The sequence below is a fragment of the Glandiceps talaboti genome, chromosome 5 (assembly GCF_964340395.1).
Source record: "Glandiceps talaboti chromosome 5, keGlaTala1.1, whole genome shotgun sequence".
Taxonomy (NCBI): domain Eukaryota; kingdom Metazoa; phylum Hemichordata; class Enteropneusta; family Spengelidae; genus Glandiceps; species Glandiceps talaboti.
In genome coordinates this window covers 19,098,534-19,124,421 of record NC_135553.1, presented here as the reverse complement: position 1 = coordinate 19,124,421, position 25,888 = coordinate 19,098,534, and the positions used below count along the sequence as shown (strand labels likewise).

Genomic DNA, 25,888 nt, shown 5'->3' with positions numbered 1-25,888 from the left:
ACATTTGGAGTTGAAAGTAGCAATTATCCATGGTGAAAACAACATTTCAAAATGTTTTATTATAAGCTGCTGTAGTATCGTTTTAGTTTACATGTTTGTTACAATCAGTCATGTTACATAATGTAAATTCAAGTCTTCATGGCTAACAGGTGTGTTTTGAGTACAAACCACCTGCAGGTCAATTAACATCTTGACAAGTGATCTAACGTTGACAGTGTACATCAAACTATCAGTATCAACATTTCACTTTCATCACCTGCAGTATTCCATTCTACAAAACACTTGTCTGTTGATGCCTCAAGGCATCGATACACGTATACTAAGTTAAACATTCATTCGATGTCTGTTGATACATCAAGGTACCCAATGGCATACACATTGTAATCAGTTAAACTTTAATTCGATGTTTATAAATTGATACATCACTACACCTACTATAATTTTACTACCTTACATAATGATGTATGAGCATCATCTACTTTGCTACCAATTCAATTTACAACCAATTAGAACCTATTCAAAAGATAAACTATTTTATCAGGCTGGCATTTTTCAGTCATACTTTTTCACCTTCAGGCGCTAACAAAATTGGGGGAAATCCATTGTGTAGAATGAGATAATGAAAATGAGAATATAAAACATAGTAGCCTTTGGTACTGTCTAACAATATTGGCAATAACTCATCTGACTGATGAGGAACATTTCATTATTTCCATCATTTTTCATTTTAATCATCAAGTCTGATGAGAAAGTTGTTAATTTTGTGGGCTAAATTACTTCCCGTAAATTCAGAGTGAGTAATTGGTACAACTGTGTCATAGTGACTGGTAAATTCAGCAATACCTGGTAATATGATGGAATATCAGATATAGTGATCTACATTATTTCATTTTGTAAATATTGTGTTTCTTGTTTTTATTTTCAATTTGTAAACGATAGCATGATGATAACTTTTGATGACTGAATTCCATGCACATTCAGTGACATTTGTCTGTGGAAAACACAAAACAGCGTTCTACACATATGTACTCTCACAGTATTCTATACGCCATGATACTCACTGTCAAGCTGGTTAAAATCTGATGTAGGAAGAAGACTCAATTACTTTATTTACCTCTCTTTCCCTCATATATTGCTATTTGCTTTTTAGATTATTTTTACTCTGGTAGGAAGAGGCACTCATTTCCGGAAAAAAGGGTCAAAAATAAACAACAATATAAGAAAGCGCTAGAGCTAAGTAAAGAAATTAGATGTATAATTCCTGCATGGAATTTAGTCAGATTGACTCTGTATTCTACCAGAACTAAATATAAATAACATACAAAGTTTCAACTATCAAAGACTATCTCATTTTACAATCTTGTTATAACATATGCATGATGAAATTTTTTTTTTTTTTTAAAAGAACAAAATTCCTCCGTCAGTCTGTGTAAACATACTCCTCACAACACATACTTGTCCTATTGAAATTTAAAGTCTCAATAACAACACCCTGTATGTTATTTCTATTTGCTGCAGCTCAGAGAATATTGGTGAATATCTATGTATTTCATACATACAGACATGCGTCCAATATTGTCCATTCAGTTTGAGTATACATGATACACAAAGACTCCATGTCACTGCTTGTCTCAAGTATTGAAATGACCCCTATATATCATTTTATCCAGTCACCTTTAACAATGAAAACATATTGTATCATAAAATCTACAATGTCTATTTATGCTTACATGATACCTTTCTTTATCAAATACTTATGCTGATATCAATTGTTTTTGATGATCAACTTTTAAACACAAAACATCATTTCTGATGTGTGACTTTGAATGTCATGATATTCATGCTAATCATTGTTGGCACGCACCTTTCTGATTGGACAAAGCACTAGAATTGCAAATGAAAACAAACGAAACAGAAGCTGATCTCCCCCATTGAAAAAAATGATGCATCTTTCAAACATGAAGGTTTTTGTTTAAAATATCCATACCTAAATGATAACACAAGTTCATCATTAGATGGTAGTGAACCTTAGTTGGCAACCTCCACACCGTTTCTTCAGTTTCGCGAATCTTTTTGCTTGTTTTTCCCCGGAGGGAATCCCTTTTGCTACAGAGATTTTATGAACATTCACTCTTTTCCAACTGTTGTCATTGAAATTTGGAAACTGGTTTGAAAGTTTGTAGTTTGGTCATGAGTGCAAACTAGTTAGTGCAATTAGGTTTACGTCACCGTAATTTCTCTTATGAGAGATAATGTTTTTTTTTGTATCTTGTATTGTAGTACTCTTTTAATTAACATCGCTCATCAAATATTGAAATATAGGTATTACAAAAATTACATCATTGGATATTCATAATTTCTACAGTTTAATGAATGCGACATGGAAATAAACTCTAGTTTGTTCAAGAAAACCCCATTAAAAAAATCTGGTGTCGTTGTACAAATTTGAGAAGGTGACTAAGAGAGATCAAAATGATATCAAAATTTAATCATTTCAAATCCAATATGGCATCTGAATTTTGCTATGGGCACGGATCTATAGCGGCACAATGGCCCTTTATACTTCTTCAACTCCCTGGGGAGCATAGAATCCATTGCAGCCTTTATAAGCACATAGGATTAAAGCATTCACACATTGCAACCTCTATCCTACCAGGTCCCCAATTAAACAGCTGGGCTGACTGAGGCACAGACATGGTTCAAATCTTGCCCAAGGACTTTAGCCACTCAGAAACAAATGGCAGTGATGGGGCTCGAACCTGCAGATTCCAAGCTGACCACTCTAACCATTTGCCCATCATGACTCCACAACCTACAACCTGTAGATTCCAAGCCGACCACTCTAACCATTTGCCCATCATGACTCCACAACCTACAACCTGTAGATTCCAAGCCGACCACTCTAACCATTCGCCCATCATGACTCCACAACCTGCAACCTGCAGATTCCAAGCCAACCACTCTAACCATTCGCCCATCATGACTCCACAAATAAAAGATTGATGATTTATTGGAAAACGAGATGGTGAATCCCATATTTCTTGTCTTATTACAAATGGACTAGAAGCAAGCTTCCAAATGGTTATGTTTACAGAGATTAAAACAACTTCGATTTTCAGTGAAATTTAATTGTCTCCAGTGCATCAATTCAGAATATTATGCTCTATACATCTGAAAGAATTTGATGAAGAAAATGATGAATTTGTTGAACGAACAATTTCCAAGCAAATTGAAATGATAGATTGAAGTGTCAACAAGACTAATTGACGTGAACTCAAACACCAAGGACAAATATTTGTACATCTCTTTTTAACAATGGCGAGACTAGTATTAGCAGAAACTTTGTAAGCACTACTACATCTCCTGACCTTACTTTAATAAATATTATATATTATACTTCTCAAGATGTTACATCAACACACACATAGAGTTTTGACATTGACGTAGTACACATTGTAATTTGTACTCAGAGTCAATCTATTCATATTAACCAATGTAGGTCACCTGCTTCCTGCCATATTAAATTTTTATGCTTGTTTCATCGTGATTCTGATAACATTCTAATAACCCCCTATAACGTAGCCACAGAAGTTTGGTCAAATGTTATCGCTATGGAAACCTGTTTTATTATGACTGTTATAAAACATCCTAATCACATTACCCCTCAACTATAACCACAACGGATTTGTCAGATGTTATCTCCATGGAAACCTGCATATTATGACTCTGATAAAATCATCATGACATTTAACCCCCTAACATAACCACAGCAGTTTTGTCAGATGTTATCTCTATGGAAACCTGTTTTATTGTGACTGTTATAACATCCTAATCACATTACCCCTCAACTATAACCACAATGGATTTGTCAGATGTTATCACTATGGAAACCTCAGCCAACAATACATGGAATGCACAAACGTGTAAATAAAAGTTGGGAGGTCATTTCAGGTCACTTGTTTAAGACGTCCTGTGTTTTGGAGCTGGTCTATAGTGTTTGAAATTCTTACACCCCACTTCCAGAAACTAACAAAAAGAGTCAGAACTTTACTGTTATGCTTCAGTTTATTCAAGGACTTAATTTCTTCATCATGTAATTGTCATTCTATGTATTTACATCAATTTGTCATGTGTTGATCCGTAAAGTATCGAGAAGAGGACTGAGAGGTCATTGCAGGACTCTGGGTTAAAATGTCTGATGTTACACTGCTAAATTCAGGCCACACACAGAGTCAATAAACCTTGCCAACATCATGTGATCTCATTATAATGTCTATCTATCTATCTATCTATCTATCTATCTATCTATCTATCTATCTATCTATCTATAGATCTATCTATCTATCTATAGATCTATCTATCTATCTATCTATCTATCTATCTATCTATCAATCAAATAATCAATAAAAACAATCAATTGAATCAATCAATCAATCAATCAATCAATCAACCAACTCAATCAATAAAAATCAATCAATCAACCAACCAATCAATCAATCAATCAATCAATCAATCAACCAACTCAATAAAAATCAATCAACCAACCAATCAACCAACCAACCAATCAACAAATTGATCAATCAATCAATCAATCAATCAATCAATCCTTAAAAGTTTAGACTCAGCGAATTCCAGAGAAGAACATAAAGTACAAAGGTCATTTAAGGACACTGAGGACATCCTGGTTTTATGGTATGTCAGTGTTACCAACTTGACAGAGAGACTAAGTTTTGTTATAAAATTACAAAAAAATGGTAATAGATAATGTCTACGATTTACTACAACCTCTATGATTACAATCCAGATATTAATTATTAATATAAGAAACAAAGGTCATTTCAAAACATTAGTTTAAGAAGCCTTTGGTATTAGCTGGACTACTGTATTCAGCCAATCACACTGACAAGTAATACAGCATTGCTATTCTTTTACAGTGCAGTAGAAACGGGCTATTACAGAAATGATTATACACAGGATTTCTTGATTTGTATAGTTTTCAACTGTTTACTTTCCTACTCACAAGCAACATGTCATTGATTACTTATCTGTGTCTACATCCCAATTGTGCACCTCTATTAAACTTGTTTATTTTGCAATTCAAGGTTATCTGATTGTGTGTATAAAGAAATGTCTCACAATATAGTGAAATGCTAAGCTAACTCTAACTTCCCTGTAAGTCACACCACAGGGACTTCAACAACACAGTCTTAGTGTAATGCATGTACAAGTCATTGGGTCAACGGAGGTTACATTTACCATCAAATGTAGCATTTTGTGCACCATGAAATTCTCTGCATTTGATTTTAGCTATACTTAATACTTGGGGTGTCTGGTGAATCGTTCACTCTAACAATTCATAAAGAGCCGTCTAGTCTGAGTTATGTATGTAATGAGAAAGTGTTATGTAAAGAAATTAGACTGGACGGTGACAGACTTTGACAAGTATACTAAGAGACTTTACATCTGTTTTTACAACTACCTTGTACCAAGTATACATTGTAGGTCGGAGGTCAATACACGAGATTTTCATGGTTATTAAGTTTGGGCAGGATAAAGCCGAGCCAAATTACATTCCATTTCAAAATACCGTTCAACTTTTCTGTTTGATACAACCATGCAGAGACCAACAAGAAACTGCATATGCCACGCTTCAATAGCAAGATCGCATTTTTTGCTACATTTAGTCTAAATGAAATAAACCATTTAAATGTATTGTAACTCCATGCAGACATTTGGGCAACAAATGTTTTTCTTAGTATCAAACACCTGATGAATGACACGTAAATGTCCTTTGCGGTGTTCATTTGATGTCTGTATGTTGGCATGTGTAGTTCATTTCACTTAGACAAAATGTAGCAAGAAACTGTACTCGTTCAATCTTGCCGCTTTCTGAAAGTGTAGCATGTAAATGCATTAGTGTGCTGGGGAAGGCTCGGAGCGGCACCCATTGTTCAAATACTCTCAGTAAGGCGATTTCTTCATGAAACAGGACACTGGAGCAAATGAGCTAGGAAGATTTCTGTTGGGCTGATACGACAGGTTCAACAGAGGTTAAAGTTTCTAAAATAGGAACATTTTATAGGAAAAACATGGACCAGACAGGATGGTGGTGCATATATCTCAACTAACTGAAGTTATCAGTACGATTCTGACAAAAGTTAAATAACTCATAGATTAGAACTTAGGGATTTGGACTGAAAAATTTTTTAATATATTATTATCAAAAGTTATTGTTATTATAATGTAATAATTATTAAAAGGTATTATAATAGAGAAGTAAATATAAACAAAACTTACTCAGCTGAAAAAACGAAAACATAAAAAAGGCACGAAATAAAAGTAAAGTAAAAACCCATGCTCAAGACATGCGAAAAATCAAGTTCTACAAATTGGGAAGACAGAAATTATACACTTCTGATGTTAACACTGTGTATCAGTATTATTAGATATTATGTACAATACAACTACCAGTTATTCTAATCGCTGTACCATTTTATTCTTGTTGTACATTTTTGGAATTCATGACGGACAAAAGACCCGTGTATAGAAATTGTTTGGTATTGTTTGAATTGTTATATCCCATTATTACTGCAAAACACATAAACTAACATGTATTGTTATGTGTAATGTACCATTTTTACTGCAATACACTTATTGATATAATGTAAATACAATGTACTATAAGGTTATACATATCCACAGATGAAAATAAAATACAAGATGCAAATATCTATACCAGACTGATACTGTGTGAAGTTAACCTTACTAGAAATACTATTTTTATAGATGATCTTGCAATACAATGGATTGAACCTTAGACTGAGATTGAACAAAAGACGTCTATTTTACGACCTCCTGTTATCAGATACCACACTTGGTGTTGATTATTGGAATTGAACTTTCCAAAGAGTGTAATTATTTATATACAGGGGTCTTACCAATTGAGTTTATCTTGAAAAGTGCAGTTGTGTCTATTCTTGATCTTTTCACGCTGGTCATTTAAATTTTATTGTAATATTCTAATATTTCACAAAGCGTGTTTGTGATATTCATAATATCAACAGTCCTGTAATCAATTTTGCCTGGAGACTTATCTTGGCATTTAACTATGTCAAGAAGTCCTGCTGCTTAAGATGGAGAGCTTCTTGAGATTGTGCCACCAATACAAGTTTCTGACCTGGACTACAATTTACATTATGTACAGTATATATACAAATGGCATACACTATAACCTGGGCTGGGCCATTGCACCAGGCTCTTGTCTATATAAAATTCCTTTCAATGGCAGTACGTTGATACACTGAAGTCTGATATTGATTTTATAACATGCCAAACATATTACTGTATATCAACATTTGATAACTAATCGTCGATTTTGTTATATTTGTCCTTCCAACCTTAACTATACTAATTATTTCTATAATATTACAGTTATGTTGTCACTCTCTTTTCTCATACTTAAGGTATACCAGTATACTTCACTTGATAGAACAATACCAAAGTCTACTGAGCTATGTATTACATGTATTTCTCTATATCGTTATATTCCACAGGATTACTTTGCTTTGCACAATATAAATATTTATAATATTCTAACTCAAAAAAATCAGTAAAACCTATTGTGATCAAAATGAAAACAACTTAGGCTGAATGAGTTCGATCCATTTGGGTTAAAAATGCTTTTTAAATAGTCAGACTTATTATTTATTTATTCAGGTGTACACTGAATAAAAGTTCAGGTTGAATCAGCTGTCCCAGATTGAGGGTCAAGGTCACATGGCTTCCACAAGGAAGTTACATTAGTACATTTTTGTTTTCAACTTTTACTACGTTTCAGTTTGATTTGGGTAAAGAACATTCATGTGATACATGTGTATTTTGGAATGTTTTTAAGGAAAAGTAATTTTTTTTCTGATTAGTGACAGAAAACTGAATTTCTATCAATCCTGTCCCTCTATGCACAGACAGTGCTAAGGAGAAATTGCAACCACTACCTATGCAATAATTGTCCGTATCACACTCTATATACATTATGTATCATTGTATATCAATCCACTTTGTGGTATGGTTTTGGCTTTTATTGCAATTTTAATTAAAGTGATTAATTTTCAATATCAAGTCTAACATTGTCATCAAAACGTACTGATTATTCATTTTCAATTTATTACCATACACAAGTTATTGTCTTTGAACAGCAAATATGGATGATATACCCTGGTTGTTCTACGCCACTGGTTCTGCAGTACTTCAGTTAATTTAATATAAGTCAAAACGTTCCAAATCCCCAGACTTTTCATACATTCATGCTTAAGGAGTTAGAATCATGTCAGTCCTCACTTTTTTTCTTCATTCAGCCAGAAAATACTAGTGACTAAGGGTTTGTCACTACTCAATACAACTTGTAGTGACAAGGCCCCTTAGGTCACTCATATTTTCCTTGGTTGAACAAAGAAAAATTTTGGGAAATAATATCTAAATATTTTAACATTTGATGGGGTATAACTAACTGCATGATAAAACCTTAAAAGACTGGACATAAGTTTTGTTGACCTTGGCACTACAACTTAGAGGCCCTACCAAGGTCATGTCCTTAAGTTTTAAAACATCTGCAAAATCCGTAAAGCGTAATAGTTATGGGACAGTGCACAGTATGCATCCTGTACATGTACGTTTATAATACAACACAAAATATTTTTTTTTTAAACGATGGAAATGCTAGGAAATTACTTTTTATAGATATGTACTAATTGTTTGTTTTTTTATACAACAAATCTAAATACAACAAAGCTAAAAGTAATACATATAAGATAATAGAAGTACCAGTATAATATTATATGATGGATGTACTGTACTTACTAGCTGGCTGAATCATTCAATTCGTACTCATAGCCTCGGGCAACGCTTAGCTGGACTCCTTTGTCATTCCATAATGACTGCAGAGCATTGGCTATGTTTGGCCTCATCATTAAATTGTCGTCAAAGCATTTGGTACATTGCAGTATGGTGTGAGCATGCATCTATACAGAGAGAACAAAGATATACCTAATATTAAATACCATGGTTAAAACAACTATGGGAAATGACAACAGAGCCGTGGTGAGGTACCTGGCAAAAGTTTTGGTGAGCTACTAGTATTTTTTGGTGCACAAAAAAAGTTAAATTTCTGAACTAAATTCTAAACGTTTGAACAGATGAACTTTTTAAAATAAAATACCTGAACTTTATTCTATACACAAACCAAGTTTATAGTCTCTAGTCAAAGATCCCCTCATTGGTCCACTTTAATATGTATAACCACCTGTTAACCACTGCATGTTACATAAGCAAAAATAACGACTGACTCTTTCAAGCTAGCAAGTCCTCTTCAATGGAATGAAAAATATGGATTATCGATTTGCTTGAAAACAAGATGGTGAATTTCAAATTACTTTTATCATTTCAAAAGGACTCTAAGCAAACTTCCAAGTTCCATATGGAAAGTTTGGAGAGATTATGAAAAATTTGATTTTCAGTGAAAATTGGCCCCAAGGCACATGATTTCTCAAGGCAGTGAGCATAAATACAATTTCCTGTATACAACCTGATAACAAATTATTGAGTCACATATTAGACATTTTTTTTACATAGCATCCCTTTTATTTTGAGTTGATGAAATTGAGGAAATTTGCACAATATCAAAAATGAATAAAAAAAACACATTAAAATTTGAACCTATATTAAAACATGAAGGACTGTATTACTGTAGAATGAAATTCTTGCTATTTTTATCACTTTGCATTTTAAGAAAAGAATGAATTCTTTGATTCATATGTTTTTCAAGATGACAGCGTCATTGCAATTTGCTGTAATATGGCACAATTTAATCAAGTAAGCTGAAATAAAGGAAATATTCATTCATCAACTGGGAATCAAATTCTGTGTCAATTTGGAAAGTGAAAAACATGCTGACAAAGTAAGGCGCCATAATATTTTATCGGTAACCATGTACATGTTTGTATTGTAATTTGTATATATAGGTATACATTGAACGGATTGTCAGGATTTGATCACAGAACAGCAGGTATATGAGATCAGTGAAAGTTTAGAGTGTACATTTTCACTTATACACTGTATGGTAGAACTGCCTGCTGTCACTCACTTTGTAAAAATTCATCATTTCGGAATAAATCAAAAGAAAAGTACATGTAGTTTAAAAAGAAGTCATGCTATGAATTAATTTGTATTTTTTCTGTCAAAATTTACTGAAAATTAAAGAGAATTACTGGCACTTTAAAGGGGACACCACTCCAGGAAATGAAGCCACTTTCCCTTAAAGTTATACACAATAAGTATACACTATGTATGGGAGAACTACCTGCTGCCACTCATGTAAGAATTCATCATTTCGGAATAAATCAAAAGACAAGCTTGAACTACATTTTAGTCAGAAAAATACTTATTGTTAATAAACATTTGATTCTGGAGAGTAATTTTATGATGTCAAATCATATATTAAAATTTCACACAATTGCAAAGAAACATCAAATTGAAAGTTGTTTTACATTTATTGTTCTAGCAGTGGCCCAGTCTCCTACTGAATGGGCACAAGCTGAATTTAATATAAGTTTTCGGATTAATTTTTGCGGCATATGTGTAAAAAGTACTTGCAGTATTTTTGTTCACTGAAGCATACTTGTAACAATCATTTGCACTGACTGAAAAAAAACGCCAGGTACATCCTATAAACAAGTCAATTTAATTTATTTCACTGTATGCAAAAAAGTGTTGAGGAAATATGTACTATATAATAAACTGTTCTAATAATTTTAAAAGACCATTGTAATGTTATAAGGGGCATGCATTGATATTTCATAACAGGGCACAAACGGTGTTTACACTTGTTTGGGTGTAGCTTATGCTGCATATTTATAAGTACTTGCAGTATTGTACTTACTGGAGCACACTTTAATAGCCATCACTTGTGTAATTAACTAAACTCAAAACTCAGACCTGCTACCAAAATATAATTTAAAAACGATCTGATGACGTAATTTATAATACGTATCAAAAGGTTCAGGAAAATTCTAGTATGCAATCAACTGTTTTAACGATGCCAGAAGACAATTGTAATGTTATAGAAGACATGTATTGACAGTAGAATCATTTTTAAATAGTTTAATTGAGTTTATTACATAAGTATTTTCACTTTAAATAGTGAAAAGCTTATCAACTCAGTTTGTGCCACTTTTCTTTCATCTGTATATTGAATTAGTAACATGAACAGTTCAATGGATAGTGTTGTACTAAGCTGTGACTTCAAGTTCTTTAAACTAAAAATATATGTTATTCCATTCCATTACTGTACAACTTACCTTGTTTTTAGGAATGACTAAATTAATCCTTAACCAACCCATACCAGTTAATACAAATTTCATAGAACTGACCAAGTTATCAAGAACAGCTGGCTGTAAAGAATAAAAAAAAACACCATGAAGGTAGATATAAATCATTTTAACAAGTCCTCGTTGAACACATATCCTAAACTAGTATACCCAAACTTCAGTATATTTTTTTTCTGACAAATGTGGCTGTCCTTCCATCAAACTTTATATCAGCTTCGAGATAATTAATTTGTCCAATAAGTACATATAACATTCAAATACTAAAGGATGTATATCACATGAAAAGGATTGATTTTGATGTTTGACAACAATGGTTAACTTTACTAATACCACAAGAAATATATTTGATATCATGGGTAGACACCTAAAAGAAGACTCTGCATACATACATGTATATTACATCTCACTTTATTTTGACAACAATTTCAAATAATAATAATCTTTATTCGTTCAAATAAATTTGGAAAATTTTTGATGAATGGTCACCACAAGAGCAGTGTCCTAGTATTAAAGAAGCAGGAGGAAACTGAAGTACCGGGGAAAACCTGCGTTATTTGACGGGGTCAAACTGCCGACAGGGACAAATATAGCCTCCATTCCATCAAATGTTGTATGAACACAACACGTCAGTTCATACTAAAGTTGTCCTATATTCTGTATTACCTTTCCACAAGATTATTAACAAAGTGAAATGCCAAACAGTTAGATTTTGATATTTTACCTTCAAGGTCACGGTCAAGTTCTTTTTATAAATGACAAATATGGTTGCCATTCATCAAAATTTGAAATTACAGCGAAACTAGAGATTTTGCATATGCTAAAATATAGTATGCATGCTTCCACACCTTGAAAATATGAAAATATAGAGAAAGTAAAGAGTGTACATTTGCCTATTACAGTGTTCTCCCCAGAGGGTTTTCACGTATTGGACCCGATATCCTTTAATTTTCGCCGATATACTATCAGTTGTCCCAATACACTATCAGATTGCTTAGGGTTCGGTAATTATTTCACCTTTGTACCAAATTTGAAAGACTTTGGCCACTTCATGTAAAAGATATAGGTGCAAACAAACAGACAGATTGCATGGATGGACAGAATGCAATATTTAGTATCTCCTGCCATGGCTTTGCCAATTGAGGATAACAATGTTTTGTAATAATTAATTAGGTTGAAAAAAAACTCTGTACAATTTAGTGAAATTTTACGGTATTACTTCATTAAAATTAAAAAGCTGAAAAGAAACAGGGTAATAAAACCGGTGTTTAATTTACGAAAAATTATTTAAGTACCTGTATATTTATGTACCACATGTTGGCATTACATTTATGAAATTAAAAGTATGTTATATACATAAATCAACTGTATGTATACATTGTAACATCATTTTATTTCATTCATAATTAAATTTTCTTCAGTCTTCATATCTAGTAGTAGAACACCTTGTAGCTAAACCATTCAACCGAGTATCAAAAATTTTGGTAAGTTAAGGAGTCTATTAAAGCTCCCCTAACTCTAGCTCCCCAGCTTGATCATAATTTTAATATATACTACCAAACTTCCATAATTCATGTCTTGCCATGCCAATCTGAATAATCCTAGAAAATGGACCACTCAAGTTTGCGACAAAAACACACCTGTTATATTTCCATGAGATCTTGGCTCATCCATTTCAATGGTAAAACTTTGGAAATAATTTAATAAGTCTTATGTACCCTTCATAAAACTGTAGGAAGTTAGAGTAATTTTTATGGGGAACAATTGTCTCACTTCCACCTAAGACATCCACTACTAGCTAGATACATGTAATTCCCATATACATTGTATAGATTACATAGTTATTTACATTCAGTAGATATTTAAAGTCAGCCTTTGAGTCTAGACAAATCATATCTAAAATGAATGTCTAGCAATGGTTGAAAGTGTAGACCTTCATTTGATATGCTACATGTCACTTTTTTAATAAGTATTTGTCAAATTTTCACCTATTTCCATCCATTTTACTGTATTTGCAAAATTTAAAAATCATTATATTTTGTTTGCATTTTACTTTATTTCACCAATAAAACCCATTAGCACTTGTACACACATAAAAAGCAATCCATGACACCCCTATTAATATCCTAACCTTGAATTGGGAGATCATATTAAGCATTATTATATTATGCATTCAGGTTTTCATACAAACTGCCAAAAAAAGGGAGCCTGTAGTGGTATTTAAATTGAAATATAATAAAATGCGACAACAGCTGTGAATACAATCTCCATAACCATTCATTCCTCTACTAAATGTGATAATGGATTAGAACAGAATAGAATAGAAATACTAGCAGTATGCCTATGTAATAGGAAGTATGTGATGGATCGGTTGCATATATATAACAAACTATTAATATGATTGAGTGACTGGGAACTGACACCTACCATCACTCATAATTTTGAAATGAAATGGGATAGTAATATTATTACCATGCTGGTACTGTGGTACTCCCCATCCTACATCACTGGAATTAATATTTTCATTATTTTATCTGTCCAAAATAGGTGACAGTGTTATATCTAGAGCCTGGTCTATTTCATTTCAAAGTAGGTGTTATATCTAGAACTACAAGTGTGTGTTATATCTTGAACTACAAGTGTGCGTTATATCTAGAACTAAAAGTGTGTGTTATATCTGGAACTACAAGTGTGTGTTATATCTAGAACTATAAGTGTGTGTTATATCTAGAACTACAAGTGTGCGTTATATCTAGAACTACAATTGTGTGTTATATCTAGAACTACAAGTGTGTGTTATATCTAGAACTATAAGTGTGTGTTATATCTAGAACTATAAGTCTATTATGTTCAGATAAGGTGGAAAGTGCTTCCAAAGTAACAAACTGTTTCTTGATAAAGTCAATCAACATTGAACAACTGTCTGGCATAGTGTAGGAATAGATCTTGTACAGTTTCCTAATTTTGTTCACACCTTTTTAAATATATCTGAATAATGATGCTTTTCAGTATTTTCTGTTTTTGTTTGTCAATAAATACAGACAACTTGAATTCAGTAACCCTCCTTATTAATTAGTAATATTATAATGTGTATCTATTACACTGATGGTACTGTTATATACAGATAAGTTTGTAGTACAAATAAGTATCAGTCCAATTACAGTGATATGGTATGACAAACTTTTCAACACAGATGGACTTGAGTATGGCATAACTTGAGTTTGAATAAAAGGACAAGTTCAAGTCTGGTTAAGAGTTCTATGTCTTTGAATCCCATGAGTTTATCGCTGGTTTACTATGCACCAAAATTATGTGTACACATAAAAAGTAGGTTTTCTTATGAGTTATTTAATACTACATAGTGAGAGACAGGGAAACACCAAATTTGAGATCAATGGCACAACACATTTGGCTTAGTTAGAGGGCACACGCTTGTGTGTACTTGACTTGATATCCATGTGTAAACAGAACTAATAAAAGGTAAACACCATTTAATTGTTTGTCAACAAATCATAAATTTGATGGATGCTGATACCCGAGACTGATCAGTTTCATACATGCTTCTACAAGTAAAATAAAGATTGCGTCAAAAAAATGATAACAACAATGAAATCATGTAGTTCTAGTTACAACTATGTGATTATTATTAAGGGTTCACATTTAGCCCGTTGAGTCGACTGTTGTCTTACCCAACATAAAAAACTCCAAATATGAACAATTAATGTTGACTCTGAGTAGGGTACAAAAAATTCAATGTGAATGGCATCCCAAATCCAGCTTTACAAAGTATGTCACCTTAGAGTGAAACTCACATTTGTAATCTGAGCATAGTATATATTCTGAAAAGTAGTGGGGAATAGTAAAAATACCGCCAATGGCGTTGTAGCACAACTGTAGTTTTTAAAAATGTTTATCCATATGCTAGTCTATGCTAACAATAGGTGTTTATTTGCTGAATGACTATCCATTTGTCTATCCAACCATGTCGCTATCCTTTGCAATATACGTGATCATTTGGCTGTTGCTATGGGCGTGGTCTTGTTGCTAGGAAAATTTACATACATTTTTTGAATGTTTATTCAATTGTCTATTAAACCCTGTTGTTATCTTTGTGAAATACACCACCGTTTTGCTGTTGCTATGGGCGTGGTCATGGTTACTAGGGTATTTGCATACATTTTTTGAATGTTTATTCATCTGTCTTTCTATTCCTGTTATCTTTGTAATATACGTGATTATTTGGCTGTTGTTATGGGTGTGGTCTTGTTGCTATGCAAATTTACATACATTTTTTGGATGTTTATTCAATTATCTATTACACCCTGTTGTTATCTTTGTGAACTACACCACCGTTTGGCTGTTGCTATGGGCGTGGTCATGGTTGCTAGGGTATTTGCATACATTTTTTGAATGTTTACTCACTTGCTTACCAGATGATGTTGTTATTTTACCAAAATATACTGCCATTTGGTTGTTGCTAAAGGGCGTGGTCATGGTCGCTAGGGCCAATTTTGTCAAAATGTTTTTAAGAAAATCTGCAGAATAACAGTTTCAGAAACATCTCACCAAGTTTCAGACTAACTGACCAAGTACTTTTTGAGATATAAGTTTTTGACCAAAAATGAACATTTTTACACCTAATTTGCATATCACTCATGGAATCATGGTATGCTTAATATTTCTTCGTCCATACATCCCTAGATACATTCCCATTAAATTTCAGCCCAATCTGCTCAGTAATTTTAGAATTATAGATTTTTAACCAAAAAGACACATTTTTAGCCCTAATTTGCATATCACTGATGGAATCATCCCGTCATGAACAAATCTTACTTTACACCCCCTTAAGAATGTTCCCACCAAATTTCGCACCAATCTGCCCAGTAGTTTCTGAGTTTAAGTTTTTTGACCAAAAATCACATTTTTTTACCCAAATCACACACCTGTGATGCGATCATTTTGATTTGAACAATTTCCCAACTAGACACCCAAAGTAATGGCCCCACCAAATATCGTGGTAATCGGTTCAGCGGTTTTTGACTTTAAGTTGTTTACACACACACACACACACACACAGACAGACAGACAGACGCCGGGCGATCCCTATAGCACTACTGAACAAGTTCAGTTGTGCTAATAAAAACAGAAATACACAAAATCATGGCACATTATTAAAATCTACATGTGTGACACTGGTTCTAGAGATCAGCATCAAAATAGTAGTAAACAATACATTTACAGTTATAGTACAAACATAACCTTCAATCCATTCAATTGACTAATACACATCCAGTGTAACATATGTGATTACATATTTACTCTACCATACAAACCGATTATTTTAATCTTGTAACATCTGTAACACCACCACGCGTTTATTTCCATAAATTTGTAGGAAGATAAAAATTAGCATATTACTGTCCTGTTTGATAAAAGAAATATGTATATTTCTAAATTGGCATATATATTACAATGGATCAAACATTATTGATGCAGATAAAACATAATTATATAATTTATGATAAATTGTACATGGAATAATATTACACTAGATACGATAGGTCTACACATTGTATATATATCTATAATTTATCATACTATCAAATAATAATTTATCATAAATTCATCATTCTTTGGAGATAACATCACTTCTGTTATTCATGATATGGCAACCCTGGTTACTTGTGTGTTTCTCATCACCCGACAGACCCTACATGTATGTTCTTTCAATCGAACAAAATACACCAGTATTATTAGAAAATCACAACATCACTCATGGTAAGATGGTGACCCCATAAAAAGAGTATCTGGGTGGAAATCATCGTCCTGAAATTCAGGACGTATTAATCCTGTTTTTCCCAACTTTTTTTGTGCACAAAGAAATAACTCCCTGGTAGAAAGAGGATCAATAAAACCAAATGGTTCATAGTTTCTGTCTGACTTTCTTGACTCATTTCTAAGTTATTCACAGAGTGTTAAAGTACGATAATAAAATTCTAAGTACCTGCAATAGCTTTTTACCTCATGCTAGAGGATCAAAATAGAACATGAAGGTTGACTCATTCTCAGTACGTGCAATAGCTTTTTACCTCATGCTAGAGGGTCAAAATAGAACAAGATGGTTGACTTATTCTCAACATCTTCAATAGCTTTTTACCTCATGCTAGAGGATCAAAATAGAACACGAAGGTTGACTTATTTTCATGGGTGGAGCGGAAGTTGTGGTGTCGCCCAAGAAATCAAATGTTCATGATTTTTATGATGTGCCTAGGCAGTAATATTCTATTGCAGGTACCGAGAATTGTTTGAATCACTACTATGTACATATATACATACATCACAAAAGAAATTTTTTTTATTCAACCTACACCAACCCATTCTCTTTAAGGTGTTACGATGGGAAACATAAAAATAAATTGGGCTGGCCTTATAATGACAAACATAATCCATGAATATTATAGAAGGGACTTGGTTCTGACATATTCATCTCAGCAGTAAATACAGCATGTTGTTGTGATAAAACTCATATATCTATTTCTTGACTGCAGGCAATCTTGTAACATTAGACTATATAGCATGCTTACTTGCTATCAAGACCACTATATTATGACATTATTTCGCTTTCGTTTTCCAGCATGTTAAAACTGAATGACGTTAATAAAGTTTGATGTACTATAATTAAATCAAAACATCTTCAAACAATCTGTTTACGCTATCAAGTCAAATCTAATGATATATTATACCAAGAATCATTGCCTTTATGATGTGATTTCCATATCTAATCTATTAATATTAAATATATCAGTTTAATATCTGCTTTTACTAAACCTCTGGGAGGCCAACAAAAAAAAATTGTTTGGTTCCAGTAACCTGACCCAACCTAGTTTTTTACTGACACCCTAAACTTTTTTTTTAGATAATTCGAAAAAATTATCGAAGAAATAGTGAGATTTGAAGACGTCATCGCATGGTGTCATCAAAACACACTGATGGAATACAGCATACCACACGATGTCTTCTGCATATCGTACAGAAAGTGTAATTACATCACTGAGAAGTCTCTGTTGACCTCTGTAAATCTGTAAACATTTGAACAGATCCTCGAATTTGAAAAAAAAATTCTACCCATACCCACTCTATTTTGAGAGGCATTATCGAAACCACACAATTTTTATTATTATTATTTACCTTGTTGATTTTTTTCAGAAAAATGACAATTGACCGAATTTTCCGTAATAGTGGTCTAGACATTTGGCGCTTGCCTTTCCCTTGCTATGCCTGGCATTTCACTAATGCCTTATATTTTAACGAAGCTTCGGCCAGAAAGCAGGCATAAATTCTCATTGTTTTTTTAATAAGTCTCGGTGTGAGTTGATGTCAGTAGCATCACCATGTGATTAGAACCAGCTTGGATGGTTGAACTGTAGGATGTAAATATGATTACCATATTAACATCACTGTGGGAAATTATCATTTAATTTTAGGTTTGGATACACAAAATGAGAGCCAAAAATCCCCACACAACTGGATTCTAGCTTATTTTATGGACAACCGCACAGTGTCGCACAAGCTCAACAAATGGACATCATTCATTTAGGTCAAAACCCCCTCCCTCTCCCCCTAAACAAGTGTGACATCAAATATTTATATATGATGCTGTAAACTATGGTGAGAACTTTAGCGGTCACACCACTACAATCGATGTAATAATAATATAAAAACATGATTGTAAACACATTAAAATACTGCCAGAAACCCAGCACCATATCTCACATTAGAAGTAAAGTTTTTCATCTTATCAACATCTCAGTAGTAAATACAAAACATGATTGTAAACACATTAAAATACTACCAGAAACCCAGCACCATATCTCACATTAGAAGTAAAGTTTTTCAACTTATCAACATCCCAGTAGTAAATCATTGAAGGAGTGAAAGTTTTCTGTTGAATTTTGGATAGAAGTGCGAAAATGAAGTTCAGCAATCACATTGATGCCACACCCCCGAGCTCCCCCTAAACGAACGAAATTCGCTTATTTAAGCTTGTGTGACATTGTGTGATCATCTCTTATTAGATACTGATATATGTACTTTAACCATGACACTGAGTACCACATACTGAGTTTTCATAACCTTTCACCTAGAATGGAACTCTCAGTTTCACATTGTTTTTGATAAAAAGTATGCTTAAATTCCTAGTCATTTTGACAAGGATTTCCTACCACCTATTTTGTCAGGTGGGTTCCCAAACCTTGGTAATAACACTATTTCAATGTCAAACTTGATGTTTGTTTAAACAGTAAGGTCAAGTTTAATGACAGGAAGGTGTTTAAATTCAGACAAACCTTATCTACCCCTTATCTGATATGCTGCTAGTAGTAGTACAATGATGATAACTGTACTCAGGGGAGCACTTGACTTGTTTGATAAACTGCTGAGGACACCTTGTCTATATAGTATATACCCTTAGGTTATACAACTGCATAAAAAGCTGTCTGGTAAAATTTATCGTCCAATACTTGCCCTAACACAATTGTCTACCCTTTCACATGTTGTGTGATGTGTGTGTGTGTCAGCTTGTTGTTCCCAATCATTCAATAGAGACACACTAATCCACAACCATGATGTTCAGAATTTATGATTTTAAATACACTAACCAAACTCTCTTATATCAAAAGTTTACATATTGATTTAAGTATTGTTACAATATTTTTTTTAACACTTACAGACATTCCTAACCCTTGTTTGCTCAGACTGTTTTGCATAATCAAAATAACAGTGATATAATCATGAAATTTGAAGTGGAGGACTGATTCAATAAGTACCTGGGAATGTTAAAGTCTATTGAAATGTAATCAATTGCAAAAACAATAGTATTATAGTGATTTTACATATCAAAAGAGATGTTTTATTGAAAGCTAACAGTGTGTAGTCTGGATTTCAGGATTCTCTTTTCACAAGTATTGATTGCTTTTTTACTCATTTCTCCTTTGCCTCCAAATGTTAGATGACAATTCTGAAAGAGTGACTAATCCACAACTTTAAGGTAATGTGTGCCTGGTGACAAATTTCCATGAAAATCAAAGTTCTTCGTCAATTCTCTCTACATTTTCAATTTTTGCCGTATGAAAGCTTGTTCATTGCTATTTTGAAACAATGAAAGAAATTTTGAGGGTCACCATCTCATTTTCAAGGAAATCACCAATATTTTATTTTCCTCTAATGTTAATTGTTAACACGATACATGTATTTGATATATCAGTTTGACCTCTATTTCGAAAATCTGTACAATGACTTTTATATAAAGTTTAACTGAGAATAGGTTGGCAGTTTTCTTGAAAAAGCAATCGTTTTAAGAGTTTATTTCCAAAGTGCATCGAATATTAAAAGACCACTATTTAGTGCATTCATTACCAATTAGCAATTTGGTATTACTTAATCAATTATTTGACTTAATTTTATCACTCACCAAATACTTGATTGTTTGTAATAAAATTACAAAAGAAATTGGCATGTATTTATTTATTCTGCTGGATATAGTATATGTTTAGGCCTAATAAAAAAAATTGTGTGGTTCCGATTACGCTCAATTTTAGAATAAGTGGGGCAGGTAGATTTTTTATTTTTATTTTATTATAATTTTTTTCTGTGTGAGTTTGTAGTTCAGGTTTTCCATTGTTTTCCAAATGGACTCTGAGTTGTTTATTTCTTACTATCAGATGTAAAGCCATTACAGATTGGAAGAACAGTTTTAGAGTGTCTTTTTTAAGTTGATGTCAGTTTCCGCATCCACTATTTCTCATGAGACTTCACATTTTTTGTGATTTTATTATTTTTTTCTTGAATATGTAAAATAAAAGTTTAGGGTCGGCAGTGAAATGCTGGATGGGGTCGGGTAATCGGAACCAAATTAGGCCTTATCAGTCTACCATGCTCTTAGAATTTACAGAACTCTTACAATTTCAGGAAGGGTGCAGTTTTTGGACTGATCTCTAACGTCAAAATGCATCGTAATTTTTGCAGTGACTTATTTATACCATTTGCCAAATTAAAGATATGTTGAAATTAAGAACTGAATGTTGAGAATCATCTTGATAAGGAGAAGACAAGGTTTCCCTACAGAGCTTCCTGCTTGAAATATTTATAACTATTAAACATGATTATATTTCAGGAAACAATTATTTCACAATCCTTGAATTACTTTCTGAATATTTACAGACACTGATTGACAACTATTAGCACCTAAACTATTCCAAACTTCTGAACCTTCTCAGATATGTGAAAGTAAATAACAGAAGAAACAGTTTTGTCAAACATTGACAGACAATGCTCAGTACCTGAAATAAAATTTTATCTAATGAATGCTAGAGCAAAGACATAGACCCTAGTACTACACATGTGTAGGTCTATTGTCAAAATAGAACATGTAGGTCGACATTCTTATGTGCACCTACACAGCATGTGCGGTGTCATGTGGAGCGGAAGTTATGGTGTCGACCACAAAATGTCCATTCTGTATGTAGTATTTTTACACTGTGACTAGACAGTAATAAATTTGCTGTAGCAATCGAAATTTGACCATTAAGTCATAGCGTTTAAAATAAACCGTTATTATTATTTTTCTATTTAAGGTACCAAGAATTAAAAACCAATGAGAGAAAGGAAGTTGTATATATACACAGATCTGTATTCTGCATTTAGTAGTGTCAAAACATTCTTGCAAGCAACAGCACACATTTCTACTGAAGCAACGAAATAAGTAGCTCTAGTATCTTCCATTGCACTATTCATTATTTTATGTTATATTTTATTTTACGACCTCTTGGTGGTACATTTTGGACGGTGCCGCAAAGAGGTATGTGGTTTATGATATTATGTCAAAAAAACCTCAATCCTATCAGGTTAATTGTTTCCGGAAAGTAAGACAAACAAACGAATGAAAATGCAACACAACTTATATTTCGAATTATAATTTCTGAATTTATTTAAATTTCTATAAAATGTCGAAAAATAATTGCAGTTAATGTAGGATTGATATTTCATTTCAAAAGTACCCCCTTTCTCAAAAGTAGGTGGCTAGGTCATTAAACTCATTGCAAATAGTCAATTGTGCCACTGACCAGTGTCTTTTGATTCTCAACTTACCCACTCAATTTACTTAATACGTTCATCAAATTTAATGATAGGAAGATATCGTACAGCTGATCATATCAAATATCACAATGATAATGATATCTAAACACACACAGATAAAACTGTTTTGAATTCTGGAAATTTTTATATTGACTATAATAGTGCATGTGCATTTAGAATGGTGTGAATCATGCTTTGACTATAGCCAGTATAGGAATGTCTGAGTATATTCACTTGTCTCCTTCCACTGAAAAAAGCCTTTCATACAGTGCACTACGAAGTCACCACCCATTTTTCCTTTCACAGCCAATACTTGCATTATATCTGTTTTTGTTTAAGACATGTCTCAATGTTTGCACTCAAGATTAATGAACAGTCTGAACACAAATCAATTAGCACATTATTGACAGCTTATTCCTTTGTCTACCCTAAACAATGTCTTTATAATTGTAGTTGTACCTGTTTTTAATGTTTCCTTCTTTTTTTCTTCCCAGAGAATTGTGTATGCATTTTACTCAAAGGAGAACTATTTGGAATGTGTGGGAGTACACAGTAAGTCAAAGACACCATATTGTCACTGAGATTGTTTTCTATCAAGTTAGTTGTTTTCCATCTATTGTTAAACTAACTACATACATGTATACTATAATACACCCACCTTGAAACTTAGCAGTTCCTCTTGAGTGAAACCATCATGATGAATAATTTTCATCTGTTTAACAAGAGTGCTTTTACCGCTTTCTCCAGCACCTGCAAACAACATAAACATTCCTCAGTTTAGATTTCAGCTGCTAGCAAAATATTTTTTCAACCTTCAACTCTTGGAAGTCATCAGTGCTCACATTTATCAACATAGTTAAATCCACTAGCTTTGCACTATTTATTTTTAAGTGAACTTTGACTGCCAGGAAAACTAGAAACATACACTATTTGAACATCGTAGTGGGCATAATACAATTTTGAAAACATATATTGTCAATCAATTATTTTATAGACTTTTTATCTGGGGTGGGTGTTTTTTGTGTGTTTTTTTTACGTTTTAATCTGCTGATTAGGTGTTGTATTTCTTGTTATGGTTATGAACATTTCGATAATCTTTTAAAATGAAAAAAAAAGAAAAGAACAGCAAACAGAGAACTGCAGATATCATCATGACTTTTAATTTTGAATGGGGGAATTGTTTATAGAAAAACAGCATTTTATTACCAAATAAACGAAAACTTCCATTCAATGGTTAAATTCTTAATTCCAATGGAGAAGGAGAAGTTGAGTAATAGCTAACTTTTACAGCTTTATGTTACCCCTGGGAACGCTGGATAATAAACTTGGTAAATTACCATACAAAGCAAGCATTGACACCTAAAATGGGTACAGGTTTTTACAATCGGTTTGATGTTGTATTGTTTGTATTTGATCGTGTTCATGCATGCCATGCCACTCCGTTTAAATAAACCTACAAACAGAGAGTAGATATTTATCACACATATGCCATGAATTTCATAAATTCGTTGTCAAGAAAAATAGTTGACAAGGCGTCACGAATGCAAAGAGTTTCGAGGGTTGTTATCAAACGAATGAAGCGTGAAATTATGTTAGGTTAGGGTACTGTAAACAGCAAAATGGTAATACATTTTATATCCGTTAGTTCTGATTTTGCTTTTTAACCTTTCAAAATACGGTAATGCCCATTTGGCAAAGTGAGAAAGATGATTTACAAAAAAAAGAAAATAGGTGAAAATAAAACTTTATCTTACCTAGAAGTAAAATTTTGATAATATTTTGCTCATCGCGTGCCATGTTCATAAGCTCGCGGTCGATCGCGTCGCTTCTTTCCCGAGCTCGACGTTCCTCTTCGTCCAGGCTCAGGCACGCTCCCATTACCGATTACATCAGGCGATCTAAACCACAGAAAAACCACATGGAGATGTGAAACTTGCGGGCGGTTGACTCCACCATTTCTAGACTGTCAGTTTAGACGCCGAGACCCAGCTTTTGTCATTCCAACATGGCGCACTTGTAAACACGGAAGTCACCACAAGTGCTCAGCGACAAATGTCCACAAGTTCAGGTGTGAGCAAGATTTTGTTTGACGAGTACTGACAACTTTCTTGCAGTGTAGATACTGGTACTGTTACATCAATGTACATCGATTGGTGGTTAGATTTCGTTTCCAAATGCACGCCGTATATATTTTCACTGTGCAAAATTTGAATTCTCCTGGCCAAGCACTCGTTTCACGCCTGACTGCACTCGAGTCCTCACTGTGTGAGACCTGTTGGAATACAATACGGTCGCTTGAGGGCGTACGTATATCATCCCAGTGTCCCAGGTGATTACTTACAGTCATGACAGTCTGTGTTATAAGGCAAGGAAGTCTGTGCTTAATAAGAAATAGGTAGGTTATCAAAGAAATACAGGATATCATTCATTCATTCATTCATTCATTCATTCATTCATTCATTCATTCATTCATTCATTCATTCATTCATTCATTCATTCATTCATTCGTTCGTTCGTTCGTTCGTTCATTCGTCCATCCGTCCATCCATCCATCCATCCATCCATTCATTCAGTCATTTATTTGTTTGTTTGTTTGTTTATTTATTGATTTATTTGCTTGCTTGCTTGCTTGCTTGTTTATTTGTTTGTTTGTTTGTTTGTTTGTTTGCTCGTTTGTTTGTTTATCTATTTATCTTTTAAATACAGGAAGAGGGACACGCAAATCTAAACACAAGGCTAAAAAAAGATGTCCCCTTCTATTTCTCCAAGTTGGTATCTGTTTAAAAGTTGTAGGCCTACTTTGTACTAAAATTCAACGTTAGCTTGATATATTAGCTTTATAAATTATAGTTACTAGTTATTGCCAGACGCCTCATGTTCAAACTATGTTATTCTACATACTGATTGTTTGGGTCACCTATTTCTAGTAATGTTGATGCCACATCAGCTTGAAACGCCTATTATTTCTTATTTTCAGGGTCTAGCTCTGCTTTAGTAACAATTCCTCCAAATTTTACAACAGAAAGGTCTGCGTATTAGGCATCTCGTCATGAATGACGGGTCGATCGGTTAAAAATTTTAATTCAATTTTTTTGAAGTTTTAATAAAGTAAGTGTATGAGAACACACGGTAATACTTTCTATTCATTATCATTCTTTACTGTTTGTTTTATTAATTTCTCGAATTTCAGCAATATACAAACGATAACTTTTGCCCAGATACGCGCTAGTTGGGGCTGCCATCTGACAATCAGTAAAGTTGACTTTGTTGTTACTTTTTTAATCCTGCCGTAGAGGTTAATTTTTTTAAATTTCACTGGATTGAATAAAACAGGATCGCATGTTGAGTAAGACTGACTAACTAACTGCAATATTTTT

General features: G+C 33.3%; 1 protein-coding gene across 1 annotated transcript in view; it reads right to left on the bottom strand.

Moving 5' to 3' along the window:
• LOC144435104 (guanine nucleotide-binding protein G(o) subunit alpha-like) overlaps positions 1 to 24,389 on the bottom strand; it is a 35,860-nt gene extending 11,471 nt beyond the window's left edge. The window contains exons 1-4 of the mRNA XM_078123662.1: positions 24,266 to 24,389; positions 23,170 to 23,261; positions 11,352 to 11,444; positions 8,857 to 9,017 (exon numbers count right to left, since the gene is read on the bottom strand). Coding sequence (XP_077979788.1) covers positions 8,857 to 9,017; positions 11,352 to 11,444; positions 23,170 to 23,261; positions 24,266 to 24,389 — 470 coding nt within the window. The remainder of the gene's footprint in view (positions 1 to 8,856; positions 9,018 to 11,351; positions 11,445 to 23,169; positions 23,262 to 24,265) is intronic.
• Between the last annotated feature and the right edge of the window lie 1,499 nt (positions 24,390 to 25,888).